The sequence below is a fragment of the Haliaeetus albicilla genome, chromosome 16, assembly GCF_947461875.1.
Source record: "Haliaeetus albicilla chromosome 16, bHalAlb1.1, whole genome shotgun sequence".
NCBI classification, from domain to species: Eukaryota; Metazoa; Chordata; class Aves; order Accipitriformes; family Accipitridae; genus Haliaeetus; species Haliaeetus albicilla.
In genome coordinates, this window is record NC_091498.1 from 32,151,672 (window position 1) to 32,175,748 (window position 24,077).

General features: G+C 44.8%; 1 protein-coding gene across 1 annotated transcript in view; it reads right to left on the reverse strand.

The window, feature by feature from the left end:
- Positions 1-569: 569 nt before the first annotated feature.
- EPS8L2 (EPS8 signaling adaptor L2) overlaps positions 570-24,077 on the reverse strand; it is a 66,689-nt gene continuing 43,181 nt past the window's right edge. Inside the window, exons 5-21 of the mRNA XM_069804343.1 lie at positions 22,675-22,836; positions 21,669-21,818; positions 21,444-21,523; positions 21,153-21,292; positions 18,928-19,007; positions 18,303-18,429; positions 17,856-17,944; positions 15,474-15,548; positions 14,267-14,415; positions 13,958-14,084; positions 13,449-13,564; positions 9,566-9,677; positions 8,391-8,498; positions 6,747-6,888; positions 4,325-4,508; positions 3,296-3,428; positions 570-2,948 (exon numbers count right to left, since the gene is read on the reverse strand). Coding sequence (XP_069660444.1) covers positions 2,877-2,948; positions 3,296-3,428; positions 4,325-4,508; positions 6,747-6,888; positions 8,391-8,498; positions 9,566-9,677; positions 13,449-13,564; positions 13,958-14,084; positions 14,267-14,415; positions 15,474-15,548; positions 17,856-17,944; positions 18,303-18,429; positions 18,928-19,007; positions 21,153-21,292; positions 21,444-21,523; positions 21,669-21,818; positions 22,675-22,836 — 2,046 coding nt within the window. The 3' untranslated portion in view covers positions 570-2,876. The remainder of the gene's footprint in view (positions 2,949-3,295; positions 3,429-4,324; positions 4,509-6,746; positions 6,889-8,390; positions 8,499-9,565; positions 9,678-13,448; positions 13,565-13,957; positions 14,085-14,266; positions 14,416-15,473; positions 15,549-17,855; positions 17,945-18,302; positions 18,430-18,927; positions 19,008-21,152; positions 21,293-21,443; positions 21,524-21,668; positions 21,819-22,674; positions 22,837-24,077) is intronic.

Below are 24,077 nucleotides of genomic sequence, written 5' to 3' on the forward strand. Positions count from 1 at the left end.
TTTGTCCAACCCAAAGAGAGGATAATGGAAAAAGGAGTTGGGTTTAAGTCCTGCTTGAATTCTGTGACTATGTAGGAAACATGTTCTTATTGTCTCCAGAGTCCTTTGCCAAGGAATAATGGAGCCTCCTTGCATATCCATTCCCGGCCAGCATTAGCTGGCATTGACCAGGGTTAGTTGTTTTTAGCTTGCCAGTGCACAATGTAGTCTTGGACAGTATCTGTGTGTGTAAACGCTGGCGTGTTGTCTCAGTTGCACACTGCAGAGGTAAAAGAAATTTGTTCTTCAAGACGATGAGCAAGGGGATGTTTGGGATTGAGCTGGTAGCTTTCCTGGCATTTGATTGCTATTGTATGTGGGATTTTCACTTACCCCTGTTTCTAGACATGAATGATTATCAAGGCCATAACATCCTTCCTTTTGAGCGGCAGTCCCCCAGAAACAAAAGGAAACATGCGGTTTCAGATACTCTGCTGTGTAACTTAGAGCAACAAGTCGTTATGAAAAGCAGCCCTTATCGACTGTTTTTGTGTCCTGTTGCTTTCATTTATATCCAACTGAGACAGAGATCAAGTTATAAGTATAACTTAACTATTTTAATAAATCTTATACAGTGCATGGTTATATCATTTTATCCTTCGTTCAATTACATTAATGTACAGTACATTATAGCATTATCTGCAGGCAGTACAAATATAACAGATGCACAGCTCAGTCATATGGAAATTTTTAAAAGTGACTTCTGCAATAAGGCCTACTGATATATTTATTTTACGAAATGCTCCCATGGCTCCCAGCTTTACAGAACTGTTGCGTACGCTTCTATTATAATCCCAAGTAACTATAATTCTGTGTGATTTGTTTTCCTTTATACCTGAAGACAAGAATGGTGTGTTTCCTAGCTCATCATTTGTTTTTATTTTCATTCTAGAAATTATTTAGCCTCCTGTGCTTCTAACATCAATGGTTTACCAGTGTTCACACCTGCTTCCCATCTCCACCCTAATCCAGAGCCCAGGCTTCTCGGGAGGATTGTTGTCTTCATCCTTCCCTGACAAGGTAAGTGCCCTTTGCAAATTCCAGTCGCTGTGGCAAGCCAGCAGGGTTGTGACTAAAAACATGATCCTCCTCTGTAAGTTCCCTGCCTGCACCCTAATACTGCTGGTCCTATTTCAACATTTAAGAAAATACATCATCCATTAGAAACATTTTTGGAAGAACAAAGCCAAAATTGAGAAGTGCATCAGTATTCTCAGATTTAGACGCGTGTTCCCCAGCCACTGCTTTAGAGCTGTACAGCTTTTTCCATTAAATGTGCAAGGACAGGCTCAAATTGTGCAAAGACTTAGGCATGTGCTTAACCTTTAAAGAAGGTGGGACCATTCACAGCACGTAAAGGAAAGCATATGTGTAAGTCTTTGTGGAGTCTGGGCCTGAATTCCCATTCAACCAAAGTTAGGGTGTGTGAATGGGAGAGAGAGAAAGACAAAGTCTTCCTAGTCTGTGAGCAGTTCCTGTAGATAGATGTGTGTACTTTACTGCATTCTTATCAAGTTGGTCTGTAAGTAAAATGTAGATATAAATACAGTGTGTGCCAAACTTGCTGTGGACAGGAAATCTACTATATGCTTGCTTCAGCTTTTAAAACTTTGGCTGAATTATTGATGCATAATCACTTAATTATGTCTCTAGGGAAAGGGATTTTTTCCTCCTCCCCATTTATAGATTGTAAAAGTGAGGGAGTATTTCACTAGAGATATATATATGTATACATATGCACATACATTATTAGGAAAAACAGGAAGTGAAGAACAACAGCCTCTACTAAATTAGATATTGTTTTTTTTTTTTTCTTGTGGCCATTTATTTTGTATTAAAACAACCTTTCCAAGTGTGTTTTTGTTTCTTAGGTATTTAGGAAGCATTTCAGATTACTCTTTGCAATGAAAATGTGAAGGTGGGGATGAGTGATGAACACCCTGGGAAAGGCTTTGGGTGTGACTGGGTTGGGAGCAAACGGTATGGGCTTATTGTCTCCTTGTTTGAGGCCTGGCTTTGGCAATACTACAACTTTCCGATACAGGATCAGTGCCAAGGTGAAGGGCTGCACAGCTGCCCTGAGCCTCAGCCTTTGCGTAAGCAGGTGTGATCAGGCTGAGCTCACCTATTTGCAGATTCAAATCTTGGATCCTGCTCGTTATTACACAGTGAAAGCCCATTTCCACTGTTCAAAGACAGCGCTAACTAGTACACGTATTTAAGGAAGCAGCCAGTCTTAGGTCATGTGTGTTGCAATTCCAGCCTTGTCCAACGAGGGGGCATGGAGGGGACAGAAGGAGGACAGTGAATTGTCACAGGGCCTTTGTTCGTGGGCTGCGGGGGATATCTGCCACAGAGAAAGAAATGAAAAGTGGGGGAAAAGACTTATTTCTGCGGTCCAGACTCTAAACATTCAGGCTGGCTTGTTCTGCGCTCTGTGCCATGCTCTCTCTTCCTGAGCCACGCAGGCAAGGAGGGTGGGAGCAGGTACAGCCCTATGAGAAAAGCTTTGCAGGGTCTTTTTTGCTTGAATCCAGCCATTGTCATACATTCAGACACGTGTGAATTCTGATCTGCTCTGATCGCATGCACATAAAATTTCAGTATAAAATATATAGTTATAAAAAAAAATACTTCATGCAATATTAAAACACCTTTCCCAATGGGACGTGGTCTTATTGTCTACCCTTATCAACAGTGTTCAAGAAATTGTCACTTTGATGGCTATTACATCTCTAAGTGGAGCACTGCTGTCTCTTTTCTGGACTGGGGATCATTGCTTTTGTTCCCTTTTTCTGCACTACTATGACTAATAGCTGAAATAAAGCAGATAGATTTTAATTAGCAGAATCAATCCTTTCCTGGCGACGCTTCATGATTTCTTGGAGCTCTGACTCCCCTCTGCTTTTCTAGAATGGAAACAAAAGAGGAAGTTTGAATTTTAATGTCAAGCTATAGTTAAATTATAGTATTTAACTAATGCTTTAAGAGTAGAGCTAGTTTCAAAGGGATGAGTGATACCAGTAAGGAGGCAGATTCATTAGTGGAGACAGGTGATCTGCCTTACAGATTTGGGGCCTTTTTCCTTAAAAAACTTCTCATGATTTTTAGGTGGTGTGGTTTTTTGGTTGTGTGGATTTTGGCTGGGGGTTTTGGTTTTTTAAATTAAGTTTCTTAACATGTCTGTTTAATGGGATATCTGACACTGCTGGTACAGGAACCCGTTCAGGTAGGAGTTATCCAGAAAGCTACTTACCTCCAGCTGGTTTTTCTCCACTGTGATTTTACTGTATACTCTGTTTCCCTCATCACCACACACTTTCTTCAGCTCCTCTCTGTTGAGAGAGAAGAGCTGAGCTCCAGTAAGGATACCAAGGTGTTCCACTGTCCTGGGAAGACACAAAGCAAGGAGATGATAATTGTACTACACGTGGCCTCTTGCTGAAGGTGAGGGGAGTCAGAGATAAAAGAGCTAGGAGCAGCTGATGTGCAGCCCCTGCACCAGGATCATATCACATGCAAGGCCCTGGGGCTGTGCCGAGGTGGCAGCTGTTGGGTAACCCAAGCTCTTGGTGGGGATGACAGCAAGCCATGAGAAGTGGGTGAAGCCAGAGTCACCCTGGCGTCCACTGTATACTCAGCCCCATGGGTATTGCAGTGATTTCACTCTGGTTGCATCGCATTTGGGGAGCAATCCTGGAGCTCCTCTTAGCTCGCTATGCAGAGTGTGAGTTGTAACTTGTAATCCTTGACCACGTGCAGCTTTTTGGTCCTTCCCTGGGAAGATTTGCTAGTCCTGGCTGAGGGTCTGGCTCTTCCTCAGAGGTACTTTAGGACAGCTTCTCCAGAGACAGGCAGTCATCTGGAATTTTCCCACAGGCATGCGTTTAGTTAGTTAATTAGTTATTTTCCTCTAAGTTCAGCACTCTGAACTGGCTAACCGGGGCCAGACACGCACCAGCGCTAGGAGGTTGTGCAGTATTTGGCTGTGAGTTGTGAGAGTAAGCAAGACCATTTGTTTATTTGCAGCTACTCGTTAGGTCTTTTGCTGCGCTGTAAGACAAGGTTTATTTGATAGTGTATAAGAAAGAAAAGGAGTAAGTTTGGGCTCTGAATATACTGGTTATATAGTCTGGTTTTAATATGATTGAAATCTAATTTGCAACACAGGCTCTGTAAGTAAATACAAGTGACTTGTAATCCAGTTGAAAAGTTGCAAGCTGCCTCCCCCGCTCCTTTTTAGATGAAGGAGCAGCATTTCATATGGTAGTAAAGCAGATCTTACTCTTTGCTGAATGACTTTGCCTCCAGCCAAGCTTTGACTTCTTCAGTGCTGGATTCAAAGGTGAGGGGCACAAAAACTTGCTGAGGCTTTTCCACTTTGAAATTCCTCTGGGGAGGCTGAATTTTATTGTTTGTGATCTTCTTTAGCAACTCATCATTCAGCTCGTCCATTTGATGAATAAGTTCTGGGGAAACAAGGCACAAGGTAGAAAGCAGGGAATGAAATTAAGTCCTCAGTCACAAATCCTATTAAATTAATGCATTTGCAGGGAAAGTGTAAGGAAGATCAAAATGTGGCTCAGCATTTTTATTGTCTGTAAATACACCAAAGGAAAGTGCTTACTTTTGTTGTTTAGTTTTAAAGAACAAGCTTAAGTGCTTTTAGAGCGATAGGTTGAGCAACAACATTTTGACCTTCAAACTTCCATCAGGAACAAACGTGTAAAGGGAGACCACCACAGTTTTGGAGGCTGGTAGACTGCTGGAGCAGACTTTGGGAATCTCCCCTTTTCTCCCAGCCAAATATTCTGAACTTCCTTCAGCTTATGAAACCTTGCTGCTTGTTTGGGAGAAACCTAGATTTCTGCAGTTCTTCTCCAGAATGATGGAGAGGAGGAATCACAAAGTAACAGCCAAATGCTCATAGTCCACAGTGATCACTGAACCTAAAAAGCTGCTTAAAGGTTTCTTGCAGTGTGACTGTCCCCCAGGACAAGGGCAAGGTTTGGGACAAGCACTACATGTCTGAGATTTTGGCCTCATTGCTTCATGTCCTGGTTTCGGCTGGGATAGAGTTAATTTTCTTTCTAGTAGGTTGGACCTGGTAAAGACCTATATTTTCCCCTATTTTATATATAAATTTATACTGAGATCAATCTTGTTTCCCGTGTTACTTACCTATCCTGTTCATCACACCTCATTCAAAGGACATAAAACCCTGCAACACCAACTAGCAGAAGCTTGCTGAAGGGTGTAAAACCTGATCTGGCAGTGTCTTTGCTCCCACCAATGCTGTCAAGCAGTGTCAAGGGACAGGGTCCTTTTTCCCTGATGTCTGGTGTTGCTGTTGTGTTTTTGCCTTAGTTTGTCATCTTCCTGTTTTTGAGTTACTTAGTTCCCTTCAGGCTATTGAAATAAGGAAATTGCCCTGCAAACCTAGCAGCAGGGAGGGGAAAAAACCCAGACCACATGAGACAGCAGAGGTCAGGGAGACTGACCTCTGACTATCTGTTTCTGAGAACGAGGTTCCCATTTTTCTGTGCCTCTGTGTTACCATTTATTTTCTTCCCATTGCCCTTTCGCTGTTGCCTGATGTGGAAGGCCAGTTCTGTGAGTACCTAAAACTAGAGTCTTGTTTTTGAGCTGTAGCCCTGCTCCCTCTACTTTTCAGTCCTCATTTTGCTGTGCAGCTAAATAGAAGTGGCAGGAAGCATGAACTGGGAGTGAGCAGCACACTCATAAAACTCCAGCGACACATCATCTAGTATCACTTTTTCCATGAAACTCCTGAAGACTGTGGAGAATAACTCAGTGTTATTAATAGATACATGTCCATGATGCTCGTATTATGGGGCTTTCCATCATCCCAAAAGGGCTCCTGCTTCCAGGAGTCCATGGTAGCTGAACAGGGGATGAACACTGGTTGTGGCCTTTGGGAGACAGCTTGCTACAGGTGTATGCAGGGTGTGATAACGGGGTGAGGTGAGCAGGGCTCCTGGTCTTTCTCATGCTCTGTGACCCCGCGTAGCGTGTGCAGGGTGAGGGAGTGATGTGAATCTCATATCGGCAGATCTGCGGGCTGGAATTCTCTGAAACCACATGAAGGAACAGGCCAGGCAGGCACTGCATGTGTGGCAGGAGACAGGAGCAAAGGAAGCGAGCAAAAGGGATTGACCTGAATGTGTGTGATTGCTTAGACACACTTAAATGTTTTGGTGGGGAAAGGAAACTCTCTCCTTGGGAGTAGGAGGAGGGTCAAGCTGGAAGGAGGGTTAAGGTGATCACCTTTTTGCCCTGCTTGTCCCAGGCTGCCTGAGAGTCCTGACGTGAGTCAGTGAGCTCCTCAGGGCTGCTCTGTTGGTTGTTGCGCTACCTGGAACCTCCTCCAAAACCACTGCTGGTCTATTGCTTATCACTAACAGGTGCAGTCACTCCTTGTGCAGAGCTTTATGAGAGGGAAAGCCCTTGGGTAGGTCTGGCTACATGCACACAACAACCAAAAACAGTGGACAGACCATTATGGTAAAAGTAGAGAAAGAAAGAAAACCACCAGGAAGAGAGTGAGCAAAAACATGGGTTCACAGAAACTTTTCAGTTAAGTCCTGAAATGCAAAGCCGCGGTGCCAAGCTTTCTGGCTGCCTGAGGCTGCTATGTGTGGTGTAAAAGGTGCCTGGACGCTGGGAGCTTGGTTTGGGACACATACGTTCTTTGGCGTCCTGGGGAGAGTTGCGCGATAACATTTCACTTCCCCATTTATCCCCAGCATAGCTGGCAGGTAGCTTGTGAGTTGGGCTGGATGGTCCATATCCCCTGGGGCTCAGGTCTCCTTTGTACCTCTGGTTAGACTAGATGATAAGAAAGAAAAAAAAATGTGTAAGAATTTTTTTTGCCATTTTTCATTTTCTTAAACTTTTTGCTTCCCACCCACGATAGCAAATTGAGGGACAAATTGCCATGTTCTCTCTGTGCTGATCTGGGGCCACTCAGCTGAGGCTGATGAGACCTCAGTTGGAGCTGCATGGAAGAACTTAATTTCTGGGGTCTTATGGGAAAGAACAGAACCCAAACGAAAGGCTGAAGACTGTGTGAAGGCATTGACATGGCATTTACACACCTGGAAAATATGTCACACTCACCACACAGTGAGGAGTGCTACTGTATGCTTGCTTACTACTGCTGCGGATGACTGCTCTCACATGCATGACTCGGCCCTTTAGCCTTTTGCTATGCAGAAATTACTGCTCATAGGGCTTCCTTGGAGATGGAGAGCAAGGGAAGCAAAAGGATTTTTATATGAAGAGAAAATGAACAGAAATCCCATTTGAAGCTAAAGCATCACTGCTCTAGTAATGGGATGTTAAGTGGGACCACTGCCAAGTGCCTGGAGCAGTCTGGAAAGAGTTTTTTTGACATTTTGATTAAACTAACAGGGCTTTTATCCAGAAGCCTGCTGGGGCACCTTATGCTTTGCCCAAGCTGTGAAATACCAAAGCCGGTAACCAATTCCATGCTTCCTTAGGGCATTTAGAGCTCTCCAGCTCCACATTTTTGCAATGCAAGGTGCTTGGGAGCAATATTCACTTAGTACTCACTTAGATGGTATTTCCATCTGCATCCACTCCAGTAACTTGTTCCTGCTGCTGAACTTAAACTAGATGAGGGAACTGTCTGTGTTTAATTTAACCCCCAACAAAAATCTCAGCATTTTCATGGCAAAATTTGCTTTTATGGCTGCATTAGCGCTTTCATCCTGTTCACAGCACAGCCCTGAAAGCAGCAGGGTTTTGCAACAGAGGAGGTGGTAAACCATAGGCTGAGAAGTATGTGGGTTTGGAGGGGAAGGCACTGGCAAAGGGTGGAACTCTTTCAAGCCACTGTAACCAGCAGCTGTTTGGTGGCACCTCAACACAAGACCTTTTCTGTTGGGATGATCAAGTCATGCTGCTAGGCTCAGGGTGGGCATGCCTTCAAGCTAGGGTCTCACTTCATAGCAGGCTGCTGCAGGAGGACTCAGCCTTCGCCTGTCCCATAACCCTGCCTGCCAGGCACTGTTGGCAGCAGGCAATGTGCTTGGCATCTCAGAGTGGGAGGAAAGCATGAGGCATCTGCACAGATGGCAAGGACAGGTATTGTTTGGGGAGGGGAAAGGTAACGGTGGCAAAATGTGAGAGTTTTATCATAGGAGACTCAGGAATCCCCAGGATCCTTGTTCGTCTGCATGTGAGGGTTCATCCGGACTTGTGCACAGCATCCTAAGAAATCCAGGGAGGTCTAATTACAAGATTATTCTCAGAGGCTAATTATGCCCTGCAGCTGGCTACCAGTTAAGTATCACCTGACTACAGACCTGTTCGAGCTCTTCCAGTTTCACCACATCCAGGATATTATAAGGGACGTAACCAGCCTGCCCGCTCCGGTTGAGCAACTTCCACCACTGCTTATTATCTTCCAACACCTGAGAGAGGGAAAAAAATAAATTTGCTAGTGAGAACATCAGATTTCTGGCAAACATAAATGGCATATAGTGGAAATAAACCACACAGTAACATGAAGTTTTCAGAATAGCATCCTTGAGGCCAGGAGCTGGCAAATAGATCTGTTGTGCACATTTGCAATTCAAGACTGAAGCCTTTCCTGAAAAGCATCAGAACTTATCCTAATGATGAACAGGATAGCATCTCTGGGGGAAAACAGAACTGGAGTGCTGAAGAACTCATAGTTCCTACTTAATTTACCTGTTTCTCCTTTTTTTTTTCCCAGTGACTGAATTTGTGTTGTCTTTTTGCATTAAAAAAAAAAAAAAATCAAGAGTGACTCCTGCCAAAAATGCCAGTGTTCTCATATAACTTGATCATGTGTTACATCATAGTACATAACACCATCACATCATAACCATGATGTGGCAAGGAGATTGCCCATTGCTGAGATGTCTCCTATTGTACCTGTCCCCTTGGTCCTTTCAGCAGGCTTGTTTCAACCCAGAACTGTGATTTTTTTTATTTAGTTTTTTTCAAAGTAATCTTTCCAGAATGGATGAGCTTTGCTGGCAAGGCCCACACACATTTCTCATTCTAGCTACATTTTTGAACAGAAGTCTTTCTTTCAAGTCATAGTTCTGTTACAGTTAACGTGTAGACCAAGTCATGTCCTACATTCTCCAGCTGCCAACAGTATTGCAGTAAGAGAAAGATTATGAAAAAGGATGTTTTCATAGAAAATAATTCCTTTGGGGGGGGACTATTAATAATGAACATAGGCCCAGCAAGTGGGTGAGCAGTGTAATACAGTGACTTGTTTTCCTTCCCCCTCATTGCTAATTAAGATGTGACTGATGTGTTTCAGCTGAGCAAATGACCCAATGCATACAGTCAGACGTAAAGCTTTAGGTTTGAGCAAAGCTTTGTGTTACTGCTCAGAAAACACCAAGCAAAAATGAGTTGGCACTTGCCAGTGTCTCTAGATCTCTCTGCTGTTCCTGGAAAGGGGAGGAGGGCACACCTTCTCCCCAGCATGTTCACTTACCTCCAGGATTTCATCCTTAAGCACTGAGAGTTCATTGGCATTTCGCGCGGTGAAATCGTAGCGGATTTTGGCATATCTCTTCGGCAGAGCCATTCCCTGTGCCTCAAAATTCCTGCAGGAGGTTAAAATAAAGGAGTTTTAATGGAGTCCTATCTAATAACTAGGGCAATATAGGTTCACTGGCAAAAGAAGAGTGGTGAAGACTGTGTCAGTGCAGGTAGAGAGACAATTGTGTTTGTGTTAGGAGGGGCAGTACCTCTTTGCTACTCTTTTTTTGAAGAAGATTTTCACCCCTCATTCTAGTGAAAGACCCTATGCTTGGAAGAAAAAAAAAAGGCTGTAGGGCTGTTTGGTTAGTGGCCTTATTGGGGGACTGTGAGGCTGCTGCTTTCAGGGTAGAAGAAAAGACTTCTTCCCCTGTCTGTTGCTGCTTTACTGCTGCAAGGACTGGGGAGACTGACAAAGCACAAACAAAATGCTCTGATTGCACCTCCTGTGAAAAATAAGTGTGAAACTCTCATGTCCTGATAAGTGGAAACAACTGCCCTATATGCCACAGTAGGGGAGAAGCAGGCACTAGTGACTGTAGGTAGAACTGACTGGAAATCTATGTTTTTTTCATCAGGCAACAAATGCTGAGCTACTGAATCAGGATTCTGCAGGTTCCCAGGAAAAGTGAGTTTGAGTATTTCTATTCTAAGATATGTTTGGGGGGAAAGGAATGTGTTTAAGTATTTTGCTTGGGAATTTCTGATACAAGAATATACAGCTTTCAATGTTGAATGACTTATCATTTGGAGAGAGAGAGAGAAAATAAATGTGGTAGATTGTAAAAAATGGAAAATGGTGGAAAAAGTGCAATGAAAGATTTCCTTTGACCCGAACTGAAATGGCTTATTTTTTCATAGTTTTTTTTTTTGCCTAGCTTAGGGAAATTTTGCAGATCTCATCTTTTTCTTCTCTGGTTAGGATGGGTGTAGTGTTATTTTTTAATTCCAAAATTGTTTGTAGTATGGAAAAACTGTCTTGCCTTGTTGTGTCAGGGCAGGTGGAAACTACTTTAATGGACCTTCTATGGATCTTTCTGCTTATGACTTGCAACCTGCACAGCTACCCGATGCAGAAGACTCCCAGGTTCTGTATTCGCAGTGGGCATGCCAGCAGGGGGTCAGGTTCTCCAGTTTATGTCAGGTTCTGTGTAGCTGAGTGAAGCCAGTGCTTCCAGCACTGCTAGCAATTGTAGTTTTTAGCCTGATGTTTTTCCACTGCCAAGTTCTTGGGTTTGGTCAGTGATTTTAAATCTATGATATGTGGAAACTTGGCTCTTTGTGGACTGCTTCTGAGGCATCTGTAAAACCTGACTTTGAAAAGCAAGCCCATTATGCTTAGTTTCAGTTCCGTTTATTGTCTTCATTAGATAGCTTTTGATGGCCTGAAAAAGGTTGAAACCACTGGTTTAGTGGTTTGATATCATGCCTATGGCTGTAGTGTTGTCTTTAGCTTGCTTGATTTGGGACAACTCCTGGTGTAGTTCTGGCCATGTGCAATATAGAAGTTGTAAGTCTGTAGTCCGGGAGAGCTTGGAGCAGTCTTTCAGACAGATTGAATCCACCAGTCAAGAAAGGGAGTGGTGGCCTTACCCAGCAGTACCCTGAAGGCAGGGAGGGGGAGGAAAGCCCAAGTTAGGGAGTTAGGTAGAATTTACTTCTTTTGTAGCATTCCAGAAGGTAAATGAGTCATGAGGAAAGAGGTGATGACTGGAGGAGTTTGAAGCTAATGTGTAATTTGCATGCAACTAGATTTTACACAAGTGACCTTCACTGATTACTGTAATGTTGCTTGGGGCTTCTATGACACTTCTCTGCAGCCAAAAGCCCCGGTGTAAATAATAATACTGATGCATGGGTATATTTGTTAATATGGGGTCTCTTGGTTAGAAAACTAGTTCAAACTACCCTGAAAAAAGCATGAGTACAGCAGGAAGTATGTCTGTGCCAGGACTGTGATCTTGGCAAACATCCAGGCAGGCTTGGCTGAGGTCTGCTCTGGACTGAAGAAGACATCTAAGCACATTCTCAATTTTAGCATCTGCTTCGGTGCTGTTAACTTTGATTTTCTTTTTTTTCTTAAATGTTATGCATAAGGAAAACTTGCTGTCGACAGTCTGAAAGGTAGGTAAAAAGACACAACACCTACCCCAGGAAAACAGAGATCCTCATCTATGCTCACACTGTAGTTAAAATGGGTGGTGTCTCAGGGAAATAGTCACCTTGGTAAAAAGGCACGCTGTTAATTGTATTCCAGGGCTCAACACTACTATTTATAGTTTGTCTGCTGAGACTAACAGAGGAAAATGTTTCCTTAGGTGCATTGTCTACTAGTCACTAAAGATAGACTTAAATGTTCTCATGTAAACTAAGTTCTCCTTACTTTTCATAACCTCACTGAGAAATATGGAATTGGAGAAGAGAATTTGTTATCATAATTCTTTCTGTACTCAACACTGCATCTGTACCATTTTATGGTCCCACCAGGACCTCTGACGGGGTGAATGAGAAGAATAAGTTATTTTGCTGATATAATTGGATTTAATGTATTTTGCTGTGAATTTGAACTTCTTTTGTAGTAGTAGACCTTATAAATCTTCTAGATTAGAACATAAACCCATGAAAAAACAGTCTGGCTTGAAGGTTTTTTTCCAGTCTAGAGCTGGCTACAGAAAAGTGCATGGTTAAGTGCTTTGCTGGGTCTGGACTTCACAGTCTTTGAAGACTTGAAGTCGATAACTTCATGTCAAATCACCACAAAGCAGACTATGGCAGAGAATTCATTTGCAATTTGGGAAGAGTTTGTTGAAACTCGGAGACCTTGTGAGAATTTCAAAGGCGTAAGCCTGTGTAAACAAGCAAGCAGATTAAAAGCCTCTAAACTTTGAACCAAAAGTTCTTTCATAAAGATTTTATACCACTGAGTAATGTAATAGAAAACTAGCAGTGGGGCAAAGTGTTTGGTTAAATTATGAGAGCCATCTTTCCCTTGGAAAAAAGCCTGAGGCAAAGGGGTGGCCTTGTTGGTTCTAGGTTGGAAACTGAACTTTCCAAGACTTCCAGAGAAAGGGGAGTGTTTTTCCCCATTTTCTGGATTTATCTCATTAAGAAGAGTTGTCTGAAATCAATGCCCTGTCAATTCCTGATAGAGAGATGAGCAAGACTGGAAACACATTCTCATTTTATTCAGCCTCTAATAAATCTTATTCTCTTTGGTTGTGACTGAAAGCAAAAGGAGGAGATGCTGCATCCAGTGAAATAAATGGCACTGCCTTAGTTAAAATGTCTTCCATGCAGTGCTGCTGAGGTCAGGGTGCTCTTTCCCAGCACTGCATTTTTCAACAGCAGAAAGCTTGCATGTGCTTATACCTTCATACAGATTCCTCCTATAAGCAGGTTCTTTCTATACAACGTGTTGTGGCTTTAGGATGAATGGAGAGATGCTAGCTTCTCTAAACGTACAGAGAACAAAAATGCAGCGCAGTATCTTTGGCACATGATCCTTAATATCACTTTGGTGGGCTGATGTTATGAAACAAGACCTACTGATTGACTAATGAAGTCAGTATTTTTGCCTCTTGTGGTGGAAAACACATGTAACCCATTTCCTTGTACACCTGCTGGTGATTAAAAAGCAGACAGTGTTTACATGAATAATCCCTCATCTGATCTTTGAGTTCTCTTGATCTTGTTACCAAGTCTGAATTAATAATGGCAGAGAGTTATCTACCAGGATGCCAAAACATCCTGGTGTCATGATCTGTTGCAGTGGGTGTTTATGAGGTTACAAGGCGGCAGCTGAGGTGCCATTGTCCAGCGTGGTGCTGATACGTTACCTATTTACGTGCTGAGTGACGTTCTGTTTAAAGGCATCCACAGCTTGTGTCTGATCAGCGGTCTGGCCACGTTTGAGTGAGGAGTTACGGTAAGGATATCCATTGGCTGATGATAGCTGGAAAGGGAAAAATGGAGTCAGTGTTACCAGGAAAGGGGAAAGCTGTATCAGAGGAAAGGAGAGTGATAGTGGTAGATGAATCATGGCGTGGAAGCTTTTGGTCACAATGAGGTGCACATCAGAGAAATGTTCTTCAGGCAAACCTGTATCCATGGGGCTCAGCTACAGTATAGTATCCTATTTCCTGTTGATCAGGAGGTGAGGCTGATTATTGCTGCCCTTTTCTGGCCTTATTTTCTTTCCATATTTAACTGTAATGACCAGATCCATCTGAGTTTTGAGCCGACTGCTTGTTACACACCACTGCAAACTCCACAGATCCATCTCTCACTCTGAAAAAGGGGGAAGAAGGGGAAAAGAAGAGAGGGTGGCCAGGGACACAAGACTAACCTCTTCTTGCAAGTGTCCAATGTCTATTTCCCAGGGAGCTCCACGGAAGATTTCCACGGGCGGTTCCCAGCCATTGCGGAATTTGGGGATGTAGGTGGGGATGTTTGCTTCTCGGGGCCATTCAGCTCTAGGATATGAAGTGGGGAATATGCAGTGAGATTCACAAGGAACATGTCTCTGAAAGTGTGTCAGGGAGAAGCAGGGGCATCAGGGCATCCTTGACCCTCTGACATGGCTATACAATCAAGCACCCCCTCTGCCTTTCTCAAGAGCTCGGGGAACCTGGCGAGATGGCAGCTCTGTCCTCACCTGGATCTGGTCCATGTCTCTCCCAGGGAGTCCCAGAGGTTTATCTCTTTTGGTGTCAGGTGTCCTCTAAGGAAATCTGTGGCGTCTTTAGAAAGAAGTGGGCTGACGACAGACTTGGCAAGCTCAGGGCCACCACAGCTGCTGATGATCTGGATTACACAGAAATATAAGAGATTTTGCAGGAAATGTTCAGAATATCAAACCAGCACACACACACAGGAACAGAAATTGAAGAGAAAAATCAGTGGCTCTGATCTTTTGGAGTCTCTATGACTGCCCACTCCAAAGGAAGCCAATGTACCCTTCATGGTGAGTACCTCTAAAACCAGGCTAATTCACATTAGGCTTGCACTTCCAAAGTTCTCCTCTATGCCCTCATAGGTAAGGGTGAGGTTTCACAACACAGATGAACTAAATTAATGATTTGCTGCTACCTAAAAGGGGTGCTGTATTCCCTCGGCATGCCCTTATTATCCTTGGACAGCACTGATAGTACTTGATTGGCAGATTTTATTAAGAAAAAGCAAATAGACAAATAAGGCAAATAGTTCCTAAGTTCTCCAAGGTATAAAATGAAAGCCAGAGGGGAAGCCTTCATGCCAAGGGATGGCCTGACTCCTGTTGGCAGCAGCTAATCCTTAGGTCAGCTCAGTTGTCTCAAGAAACATCAACCTAAATCTTTGAAGAAGAATGGACAGTTCAGAGGAACACAAGAATTTTTCTATTGGAGTCAAAGCAAGGTCTGATCTAAAAATTAGCTGTTGTTAGAGACAGGATACATTGCAAGCTGGCACTTTAAAAAATGCAAAATCACTTGGTATTTGTGTCCCTTCTGACTTCTTTTTCAAACTGGGATTTCTGCTTCCTACTTTCAGTGCAAATATTGAGCCATGTTTGCTTGAAGGTGAGATTAGTCAGATTCCCAATGGGAACCAGAGCTGGCTTGCACTTTTTTTCCACAGTAAGTCTTTATTGGTGGGGTGGAAAGATTCATATTTGCTAGGGTTTGTGTATTTACTCCAAGCTGGAAATCGGATCAGAGGCCAGAAACACTGGCATTGTTGCTTCTAGGCTTTAATGAGAAAGCTTTAGCCATTTGTGAGCAGCCTTCTAACTCTTCTGCAAAATCTAGCTGCCTGTAATTCCAAAAGCAACATTAGAAATAAAAAGTATGTTCACAGTGAAACTGTGAAAAAATAAGGTTTACCAGTTCCAGTGGCCCAAATAGGAAATGCACCAACTCTGAAGCGCTGGGGTTCTGGATGTGCTTTCTCAGTTTGGCCTGAAAAGAGAAAGGAAACCCAGTTTAACCCTAACCTGATTTTGCCTTCTCTTTTCTGTCACACGGAGGGATTGTTGCTGACTGATATTTGCTACAGTTAATAACACTGCCTAAAAAGTAAGGAGATTTTCAACAGTGCAACTGAAATTGGGAAAGAAGATTGGGCAGTAGGAATCATTCAGGTTTAGATCATTTCTGTTTTCTATCTATTTCTAAGGGTGTTGAATTTCAGGAGGGGTGGAGTACCGATTCTGTTAAAATCAGTCCCTTCAAAGCTATTTTGAACAGCAGCAGAAAACCTTAGCTTATTTTGAAAGTCTTATGAGGAAGGGCCAGGCCTATTGCTTCCGACTTTTGCGAAGTTGAAAATCCCACTAGTTCCTATGAATGAAAACAACAGAGCAAGTGTTTTGCAGGGTCCCTTGGAAAATTGCTGACAAGCAAAAATCTCCACCGAGGTCTTGCCTGCAGCACCTAGGGCTGCCCTGGCCACCGAAATGGTTAGTCTTTGGAGTAGACTGTGATGGAATGGAGGACAAAATGTTTAGGATTACTGTAAGAATTGCATTTCATTAACAGCAATCAGCTAAGCTGTGGTGAGAAACCACTTCAGTTTGTGCCTCTGTTCAGCTCTTTCTTGTGTCCTGTGCTACTGGCATTGCTGCAGTGGAAAAGAGACTCCCTCCTCCCTACTGAAATGCAAGGCATTTTAAATGCTGGTGATTAAACATTAATGTAGAGTGGGAAGTGTGAAACAATGGATGGCAACAAGGTGACTAAATGAAATGGCACTTCACAAGGACTTCACAGCCATGTGGCATGTGACAGCAGTGCTGGGGCAGACATGGCATCAGCACCACTGATTCCCCACTCTCCTTACTTGCCCCCCCTCTCGCCAGGAGATCAGCTGCTCATTGTGGATTTGTGAATACGTGGGCAGCAAAGTTCAGGGCCTGAGTAGAGGGAGAGCTTGGGTACGTGAATGAATTTCCTGTACGTTAGCTCCCACGCTGCTGACAGGGGAGCAGCAGTGGAGCTGAGCATGGGGGCTCTGTGCCAGAGCATTTGCATAGATCCACACTTGCACGACTGGCATGGCATGACTGGCAGTGTCCAGGGAAGGACACTAACTCCAGTGCAGGCTGTGCTGTGACAAAGAGCTTGGCTGACTGCACTGATTCCACTGTATTTATCACAGCTGTGTCAGTGGTCAGAAAGGGCTGGGATGCAACAGGCCAGCTGGGATTTCTTTACGCTTGGAGAATCCTCAGCTGCTGCTTCAGGGAACCTAACATCCCACTGTGGATGTGTGGCATAGTCTTAGCAGGGCACTTGATCGGTTTGTGCGAGCAGTGATTGCTGGCCCAGAGCTGCCACTTCCAAGACTCAGTTCTGGTCCTGAGCAGGCAAAAACGTATGCATATTTGCTTCTAAAAGAAGCAGCTGGAGCTTGGTGTCCTGCATTAAGGTTGTTTACAATCTCTGTGGTTTCCTTACTGATAACTTTGCAGGAAGGATGTTTGGCTGTGTTCACTGGGCAAGTTTGGTCAGAACTGGCAGAATTTCCTTCTGGCTCGTTATCCTCCTCGTCTCACACACTTCACTAAGCGGAGCTGGCAGCACTGGGAACATCTTTATGCTCCTGCATCCCCTTCTTAACGCAGCAGCCCCTCCAGGGGAGAAAGAGAGGAGGAGCCAGGAATCTCAGGGCAATGGGGGACATCAGTTATTGTTAACATGAGACTTTCCAGGCCTCTGGCTGAGGCAGGTTTACAGCTGCCCTGTAGACAGAATTGGCTAGAACAATTTAAGTAGATAAGACTTTTTTTTTCTATTTTAATATTTACAGTCCTCTGTTTTATGCTTGTAAGGGTAGCAAGGATTAAAGCTGTCACAAAACTACCCAGATATTTAAAGGCCACAAGCAGAAGCGATTATCTAGAATGGGGATGTCTGTATAAGCCTTTGCACAACTATCAGCAAGGTGGGCATGGCAGTTCTTGGCTTTCTAAGCTCATGGCTTCACAAGTGCTTTAAGTCAGGACTTCATCTGAAGAGAGATCCAGACATTGCAAGGCTCCTGGCTGCTCAGTTCCATCCTGGACTTTATACTTCTAGTTTCGGTTTTACAAGTTGCCCCAAGAAACCTGCGCAAGCCTGACACAATGTTTGTTCTGGATTATGAAGAATCTGGAATTCACACCTTTGTCCCTTGATAATGTTTTCAGTTCAAATTTCACTTTAAATGCTTACTACTGGGAAAAAGCCCTGTCACTGCATGGGACGAAAACACCCTCAGTGTCTTACCAAGAGGTTAAAAGCCAGTTTGGTTTTCTGGAAGCAGTCGATGAACTCGGCCTCACTTGGGGGTCTTGCTCGAAGAGTCAGCATGCCCTCTTTCATGAGAAGGTGGAGAGAAAGACACTTTAATTAAAGCATCCCTTTTCAGGCAAGTTTCATCTTGCTGGCATGCAGAAGACACAGCAATAATGCGTGCTGAGACTAGAACTAGTAAAAATCAAGGGTTCAAGAAAAGCCAAAGTCTTTCGCTGTGTTGGAGGCTTCACTAGGTTCTCTGTGCTCTACAAGAGGTCCCCACAGACCAGCAGCACCTTCCAAACTGGTGTAGCTGCTGTTGGGTCCATAGCCGTGCTGCTGCATCAATCTGGCCTTGCTAGGATGTGAGTTGAGGTCTCCTCCCAACCTTCATCCATGCCCCTGTGTTCCCTTTTTGTTTTCAGTGCTGCACTGTACCTGCTGGTCCTTTCTTCTTGTTCTTCTTCCCTTTCTTCCTTTGATTGAGCTGTCTGAACGCCTCTGCAGCCTTCTGAAGCCTGGCGACAAACACTTCGATGTCATCCAGAGTGCAGTTCAGAATTTGCTGTGAGGAGAGAAATGCAACAAACCAAGGTGAAAGAGAGCCCAAACTGCACGCAGCTGGGAAGCCTGAATCCCAGAGGGTGCCGTTCTGCCTGTTTCATTTCCTGGAAGAATGCACAGAAATGGGGAATCCAGGCATGAAATTAAGCTGAATTCATCACTTTCCAAACACAAAGCTGTGCCTGGTTGTGTGTTCTACTTATTGATGTGACAAGTGACCCCTGCTAATGGATGTCTGGAAAATAACCCCAAGGCTGGACTGTGGGCTGGGGAGGAGCAGACCTTCTGAAATCAGCAGAGCTACCTCAGGTCAAAGGAGATTGTAACTGACCTAGTGATGGAGCTTTGCTTTTGTTCACCGTATCTTTATGCACAGTAGATATGTTTAACAATGACTAGATTATGCATAAAATGTCTGCTTGTGGAGGAGCCCCTTGCTTCCTTCCTCTCTTCTCCCTCTCCTTCTGCCTATTGACTGTGCACTGTTCTTGTTACCAACCGTTTCTTTTTCAATCTTCTGTGCCAAGATGGCTCGGGACTCTTCGTGGTCATGAGAGCTGGAGCCTCGTCGTTCATAGTCTGCAAACAAGGGAGGGAGAGAAAAATATGTTCACTATCAGAGGTTGAAAATAGGCTGCGTTAAATGCAAGGACCCATGTGTTACGGCTGCACCATGGGATGGTAACTCCCAACTTGGTTGTTTATTCTGGGTTATGAGAGCACCTCAGGAGATCACAAAGAGCAGGAGGTGATCAAAGTTGCCGATTAAATCTTCCAAGGTCACAGCACCTGCCCACCAGTCCTCTGTGTCAATATGCTGCCAGTTTTCAAGTATAAGCAGTGAATGAATCCTGAAGAGTGGCCAGCTATGGGTAGAGACCTGCAAGTGCTGGTCTCCAGCTGCTGTGAGTCACTAACTCCTTTGCCTTTGATGCATCTAAGCTGACTTAACACCTGCAGAGGAGCTGAAGAGCCACCACTTGCATGGTGGAGCACTCTGCATGTATGTAAAGTGCAATTAGAGTAACTCCCACCCTCTCTTCTAACCCCCGGCTTTCTGCAGGAGCCTTCCTTGTCCCAGAGGTACCAGTTTAACTAAGTAGTAGTTGAGAAGGAAGAAATAAGACCGGGAAGTGAATGCAACTGTCACTTGCTAGAAAGCAGCATGCCAGGAATTCTGCATGACTGATATTTAGGCAGGCCTATGCACAAATCAGCATTTTTGTACAAATGCATGTGCAGTCTCTCAAGTGTGTTTAATGTGTATTAAAAAATCTTCTTGCAATAAAAAACCAGGCACCTCCCAGCTTCCAGAAGACAGACACTCAGTGAGGGGGTGATATTTCAGTGTGAACAATTGCTCAGGTGGCCTCTTGTGAAAAGAATAATGTATCAGCTCAGTGAAATGGAGTTTGAAAGGACCAGCACACCAGGTGTTTGGACAGCAGGATACATAAAGTGGGAGAACAGGGGAGGCAGTTTTGGCAAAGGACCATGAAAAATGTGCGTCATCTTTAAGTGTTAAGATGAAGTGATTAGTTTTGACAGGTTTTGTAGAAAAAGTAATAAGGCGTGTTTCAAAGGAGAAGCGATCTCAGCAAACCAGGCATCATTCAAGGCTTTCTTCTGTCACCTGCTTTCGTGCCAGGCTCTGTGTTCTCAGATCCAGAAATCCTGCCTGGGTAAATGCCCAGCTCTGCTGATGTAAGCAATGGACTTAAAGCTTTATGCTAAGCATCCTGGGAAGGGCAGAGTTAAGGGTGGCCATTTCATTAAAAACTGCTGTGCGTCAGAATATAGATGTTTCTACACGGTCCAGCTCTGAAATACAGATCTATTTTCATTATGCAAAGCTGGACCTGAAACAGGCTGCCAGATCAGCTGCTTGGCTTCAGATCCCATCCCAGGGAAACGAGTGTTTTCTCTCCTCAGCTGGCGTTTGGAGTTTCTTATAGTATCCTGATTACATGTTTTCCTTGAACCTAGAAATTAATCCTAAGAGAAGGTGGTACAACAGGCAGTGATAAGAAAGGCTTACAGTTTGCTCATCGTATTAGTCAATTTGAGCTTTTGTCAGAGGAATAGCTTATTTCTGTTACTTCTTTCTCCAGAGAGAAATACAAGTTTTTTCAAGCCGGCTCAAATGGGCTGAGGTCAGGATGGTTTTGGAATAAGATTTTAGATTAGCACATGGGCAAGGTGAGTTCAGATCTGCATTTCCACACTCAACTCTAGGAGAATTCATGCAAACCTCTTGATTTCTGAGGGTGAAATCTTGGCTTTTGTGAAGTCAGCAGAGCCAGGAATTTGCCTTTCTGAACAGGTCTGTCTTGTCTGTACGTTTTGAGATCACCAGTGCCTGGTCCAAGCTTCACATCATTGCTCAGTTTTATGAGGGGCTTTCACCTCTTTTGGGAATTTCAGTATCCCCAAAATACAGGTGTCATCACAAGGAGTTTCTAGGAGCTTTGATTTATTAAACTGCCATTGAGAAGATGCGGCCCAATTTTTAGGCATTTATAAAGCACAGCCAGAGATCCAACAAGATGTTATGCCTTTGGTATGTGTCTGTGTTAACTTTATAACACAGTGAAAAGACACGGGGCTTCCCTGTGCTCCAGCAACACAGGGCCTGAAATGACCACAGGCCATTTCAGGAGAGCTGGCTGTCCAGGCTAACGAGTCCCCTGTCCCCAGGACAGACTCACTGAGCGCTGCCAGTACCTGGATTGTGCTGGGAGGGAGGTGCCACCCGGTTCCTGTTCATCCCTGAGCCTCGCATGTCGTGCTGGATCGGGATGGGAGCCGGCCCTTGCGGCGGTGGGAGGATGGATTGTCTCTGCCTGATTTTTTCTTGGTTTGCTCTGCAAGGGAAACAACGCAGAACAACCCTGTCAGTGGCTGCCGATCCTGTTTCTGAGAGACTGGTGTGTGAATGCACCATTGTAAACGGGGCTGCTTCTTTATTTTTTTTTATTTGTATTTTTACTCCTAGCTATACCCTGTAGTACTTACTTGAGTGTCTGTGGCCGTATCTTCTTCCCATGCTTGTGGTCTGCCAGGGCACTTTCTATGTCCTCGTGAACCATCTCCGCCTCAAAGATAAAATGGGGATGTTTTTAAGGGCCTTGCTTTGGAAAGGATTGAGGCCTCTAAGCAGGCAAAGGAAGAAGGGACTGGCAGGCAGCTAGGAGCGTATTTTGTTCTCTGTTTCACACCAGCAAGGAGGGCTCTGCTCACCTCCACCTCGTCGCAGTTGAAGAAGTGGATGTCAGGTTTGTGCTGCTCTGAATCCTGACACACCAGGAGGAGGATGGAGGAATAGCGCATCTGATTCAGCACTGTTTGGCAGTGCTGGACTGTCGGCAGGGGAAAGTCCTCCAGCTCCTCCTGGAAGAGAAGGAGGAAGGGGTGAGACAATGGGGAACTATCGAACTGATGGGGAATGGTCCTGTGTATGAACTCCTGGGATCCCTGTTTGAGGAGAGAGACCTGGGACTGAGGAATAGGAGAGAAGTGGATGGCAAATAGAGGTGGCCTCTTTTTCTCCTCAGAGTCCTGAATATGGGGCCCAGTGTGAGACCTCAATAACTTGAGCTTTGTTGCTCACCATCATCATATTGCTGTGCTCTACCTACACCAGTACACTTGTCATGCATCCCAGCAGAGCACTGGGAGGAAAGATGCTTTCTGTGGGGGGCTTACCCTCCCACTGTCTCCTTGGATGATCTTGGGCTAATATTGTTTGGTTTCTCATTGCTAAAATCAGGGCAGCACCATTCCTCTCCCACTATCTAGCTGCTCTTTCCGCTCAGATTAAGTGTCCTATGTGTATGTATGTGTGTCACATGTCAAAATGGGGCACTGTTCTCAGGCAGGTGATCCTGCGTGTTATTTTAATGCAAGTAATATGTTCTTCCCTCTCTGCTTATGCTTTATGCAGCTCTCTGTGGACCTGTAAGTCTGCATCACTCCCACAGAAAGCAGTTTTACTGTTGGCCTGGAGTACAGTTCAAGGCATCTTTCACCTGGAGTATCTGTGCTCTGGAGCCGTGAATAAATCATCCCACACCTACCTGCCCTTTGAATTGGAGTCAGCCAACCCCTGCACACCCAGGAGTGGATTTTGGTAGTGATTTGCCATTCTTTGGGTTCTTTAGAAATGGCCCTGTCTGGCAGAACGGGAAGGGGACACACTGCACCCTGTGCATCAGTCTGTGGGTAACTCTCGCAGAGCGCTGGGTACCTGCGACTCGCAGTCCAGCAGGCGGATGGACTTGTCGTTCACTTGTAGCAGCATCTCCTGTGTCCAGATCTTCTCTTTTGAGTTGAGCAAGATGAGTTTTCGGATAGCATCGTCCACCGTCACAATGGACTCGCTCTTGTCCATGATGAAGGTGGCCAAGTGCTGAAGTTGGAGGGAAAGGAGGAAAAAAACAGGTGAAAAAGATTTGGTGGTGTGTGTACTGTAAATCAATGGTGAAAAGCCATCTCTAAAGGCTTGAACTACTGTTTGTCTGCTCTTCTGAGCACAGGCATGAAAGAGTAGCTGCAGAAAGTGTACGTTCTGGTTGTTAGTACCAGCCTGGCCACAGTGGTGAAAGATCAGGGTTTCATAACACAGCAAGGGTTTTCATAACGAGTTTTACCGCTTGCATATTTATCTCATCATATGTCAATTCTAGCAGCTCTGGCCTCCGTCCAGCAGTGCAAATGCTTTGTACGCACAGGTTAGTCCCCTGGCTTTTCTGAAACTGGCTTGGAAGTTTAAATAAGGTAGTTAAGCTTCACTTACCAAGCACTTGCATTTTGCTCATCTTGCGTAGCAGATTTCCCTGTGTGGAATCTGTCCCAGGCAAAGAGCTCACGCAAGCCATGGGCAAATGTTAGTCCTCTGTGCCAAGGTGGGATCCACATGATGCTTGGGCTTTGGCCAGGTCCCCTGCTCCGGGTAATTCGACAGGCAGCACAGCTGCACCAGAGAGCTTCTGAGCTGCGCTGCAAAACTACCTGGTCTGAAAGACAGCTCCAAACCCGACAGCTCACTCTATACCAGCCCTTCAATCCCCTCATGTTACCTTCCCCCCCCCAAAGTACCTAAATCAGCCCTCGTGGTAGTGAAAATAGGCATCACTGACTGTAAGAAGGGATTTTTTTGCTACTTGCCTCTGTCCTGCACTGTGGCTTTGCTAGATTACCCTCGTTTTCCTCCCTCCCTCCCTCCAGCACTAGGCTGGTCCTGTAAACCCAACCTAGTGCTCTGCCCGCTGCCAGCCTGGTTTCCATGCTGTCCTCCCCTCTTGCGCTGCCTTGTGTGTGCACTTGGGCCAGGAGCAGCTCAGGTAAGGTGGTAACGTCCCAGACGGGACTGCACTCGCATGCTTTTCCATCCCTGCTCTACCTGTGTCCTGAAGCACACAGTGATCCAAGCCTGGCGCTTGGCGCTTGTATTTACAAAGAATTTGTGTAATCGAGCTGCGCCTGCAGGCTTTGGACTGCTTCTGGGGCTCTGCGTGAGGGGAATGCTGGACAGGGCAGGGAGGCGGCTGCAGAAAGAAGCGTGTTGCATCCAGATGGTGCGTGTGCGCCCCCCTAGCAGTGGGTGAAGGCCACTCCAGAAATCCAGGTAACTTATTTATCTCTACTCTG